Genomic DNA, 2,181 nt, shown 5'->3' on the forward strand with positions numbered 1-2,181 from the left:
CGCTCACGAAGTTGCCGCTCCCGAAGTTGCTGCCGGAGCCTGAGAAACTCCACTGGCGGTCATACGATGGCTTAAGATGCCCTCACGAATGGCCCGATGTTGTTACGATCAGAGCCGAATTTGAACATTTCCTCAATCGTTGTGTCAATTTCGGGACAGTGTAACAGGGGCTTTACCAGCTTCTGACCTTTTTAACTCCGAATGTTGATAGTTTTAAGTGTATTTCATTTTGTTGTTTGTGCTCTGTAATTATAAAACAACAAAAAAAGGAAGGAAGGACGAAGGAGTCCAGATATATAAGGATAAATAAAAGAGAACAGACAGTGAAATTGTAGTAGAGAAAGTCAGGAGGGTAAGTTTAGGGCATGAAAGAAGCAGACATCATTTATCAAGTCTCATAACAACAGCGTCAAAAGCAGAGAAACAGATACTTTACAAAAATAACCTCATCCAGGCTTTGGATATCCACACAGACAAAGAAACTGGGTAAAGCAGTGGAGGATATCGTTTATGGTTCTCACGTTCGGTCTCGGTGACGGAGGAGGAGGAGGTGATGGTACTGAGGGAGGAGCTGCCTGGGAAGGCGGGGTAAGCTCCGGTCATGGCCACCGAGTGGCTCACCCACGCTGCCGGGTCGATGGGTCTGATTGGTTCATCTGCACAGGAGGAGAAGAGGTTAGGAAGCTGTCACGGCAGTAAACGTATTAAGGTAAGAGGGGAAACGGTGCTTACTGCGAGGCAGAGTGAAGTAGCCCTGAGGAGAGGGGTCCCAACACTTTGCCACTGTGAGGATGATGGGCCTGGCAATAAACCCAACAAGAGAACATTATTATCAATGCGACAAACCAAACTGATAATGTCTAAAGGGAGAAAAACAGCAGCTCACCCTGGCTTGTGTACAATCTCCCTCAGGACCCGCACTGCATCGTCGTTGCTCATATTCTCAAAGTTGATGTCATTCACCTTTTAGAGAACAAGAAAAGGATTTCAGGTATTTTGATAACTGTTGAACATAGATCATTTTTCCGGGTCTGCTTTTCTGTAACCTCTCACATTTATTTTCTGTCTCACATTTTTTTGGAGAATTATCATTTCAAAAGGCACTGATGAGTTTGTTTGCATTTGAAAGGAGACATTACATTTAGTGGTAAAAACCAGTAACACACATTCATATATCTCAGCACTTCAAAACTATTTAATTCCAAATTCAAATCTGAACCTCTGTTTATAAGCTTATAAAAAAAAACTCTGGAAAAGCTAAAAAGCTACACCAGTATTCAACAAAAGATCCATATACAAATGTATTTAAAATAAAGATGAAAGCACTCTCTCCTCACCTGCAGCAGCATGTCACCCGGCTCGATGCGTCCGTCCGCAGCCACAGCTCCTCCCTTCATGATGGAGCCGATGTAGATGCCTCCATCCCCCCTTTCGTTGCTCTGGCCCACGATGCTGATGCCCAGGAAATTGTACTTCTCTGTATTATTGAAAAATCAAAAGTAGTGTTAAAACCACGCACAGATCTGTGTAGTACAGCATTTCCTTTGACACATTGTTTATGGATGTTATCAATCAGAGGTTACAGACCCATGTTGAGAGTGACGGTGATGATGTTCAAGGACATGGTGGAGTCCGTCACGCTGCTGAAGGAGGAGGCCTGGGCGGGGGAACCACAAAATTGCCATGAGAGACAGAAATATGTCCTCTGAGCAAACCAGTTCAATGGCTCTCTACACTTGATTTACCAAAGAACACCATGACAAAACAACAACAACAACAACATGAGAGAATGTGAGGTGAATAGGATAGCTGAACATTACATACCCTCTCCAGACGTGGGGGGCGCTGTTTCCTGCGTCTGCGGTGCCGCTTGAGAAGCCTGGAGGCTGTGCTCTGCTCTGTCGCACTGCTGAACCTACAGGTTGTCCAAAGGTGAAAGGTCAGAAGAGAAACATGCGGTCACAAAACTTTCACAGGGCTGCTTCCGCCTCCAACTTTTGTATTATTTTGTGTGTCTAAAAAAGCCCAAAACAACAAAGGAAGCTAATCAGGGATCCTTGAGTAACTATCAAGGATCTATCTCATTCAACAGTGGTCTAAATGCACTCCAAAACAATTTAATTAACAATTAAATAGAAGGATGAATACAATGAAAAAGACTGAGACTGCCAAAGGCACACA

At 44.0% G+C, this 2,181-nt stretch overlaps 1 protein-coding gene across 1 annotated transcript in view; it reads right to left on the bottom strand.

Annotated features, from left to right (window-relative positions):
• Positions 1–417: 417 nt before the first annotated feature.
• The window catches only part of LOC104948795 (segment polarity protein dishevelled homolog DVL-2-like), a 2,667-nt gene continuing 903 nt past the window's right edge, over positions 418–2,181 (bottom strand). Inside the window, exons 3-8 of the mRNA XM_010775020.1 lie at positions 1,825–1,915; positions 1,588–1,657; positions 1,338–1,477; positions 887–963; positions 733–800; positions 418–656 (exon numbers count right to left, since the gene is read on the bottom strand). Of these exons, the coding sequence (XP_010773322.1) occupies positions 433–656; positions 733–800; positions 887–963; positions 1,338–1,477; positions 1,588–1,657; positions 1,825–1,915 (670 nt within the window). The 3' untranslated portion in view covers positions 418–432. The remainder of the gene's footprint in view (positions 657–732; positions 801–886; positions 964–1,337; positions 1,478–1,587; positions 1,658–1,824; positions 1,916–2,181) is intronic.

The sequence above is a fragment of the Notothenia coriiceps genome, unplaced genomic scaffold, assembly GCF_000735185.1.
Source record: "Notothenia coriiceps isolate Sejong01 unplaced genomic scaffold, NC01 NC01_scaffold00015114, whole genome shotgun sequence".
Classification (NCBI taxonomy): Eukaryota; Metazoa; Chordata; class Actinopteri; order Perciformes; family Nototheniidae; genus Notothenia; species Notothenia coriiceps.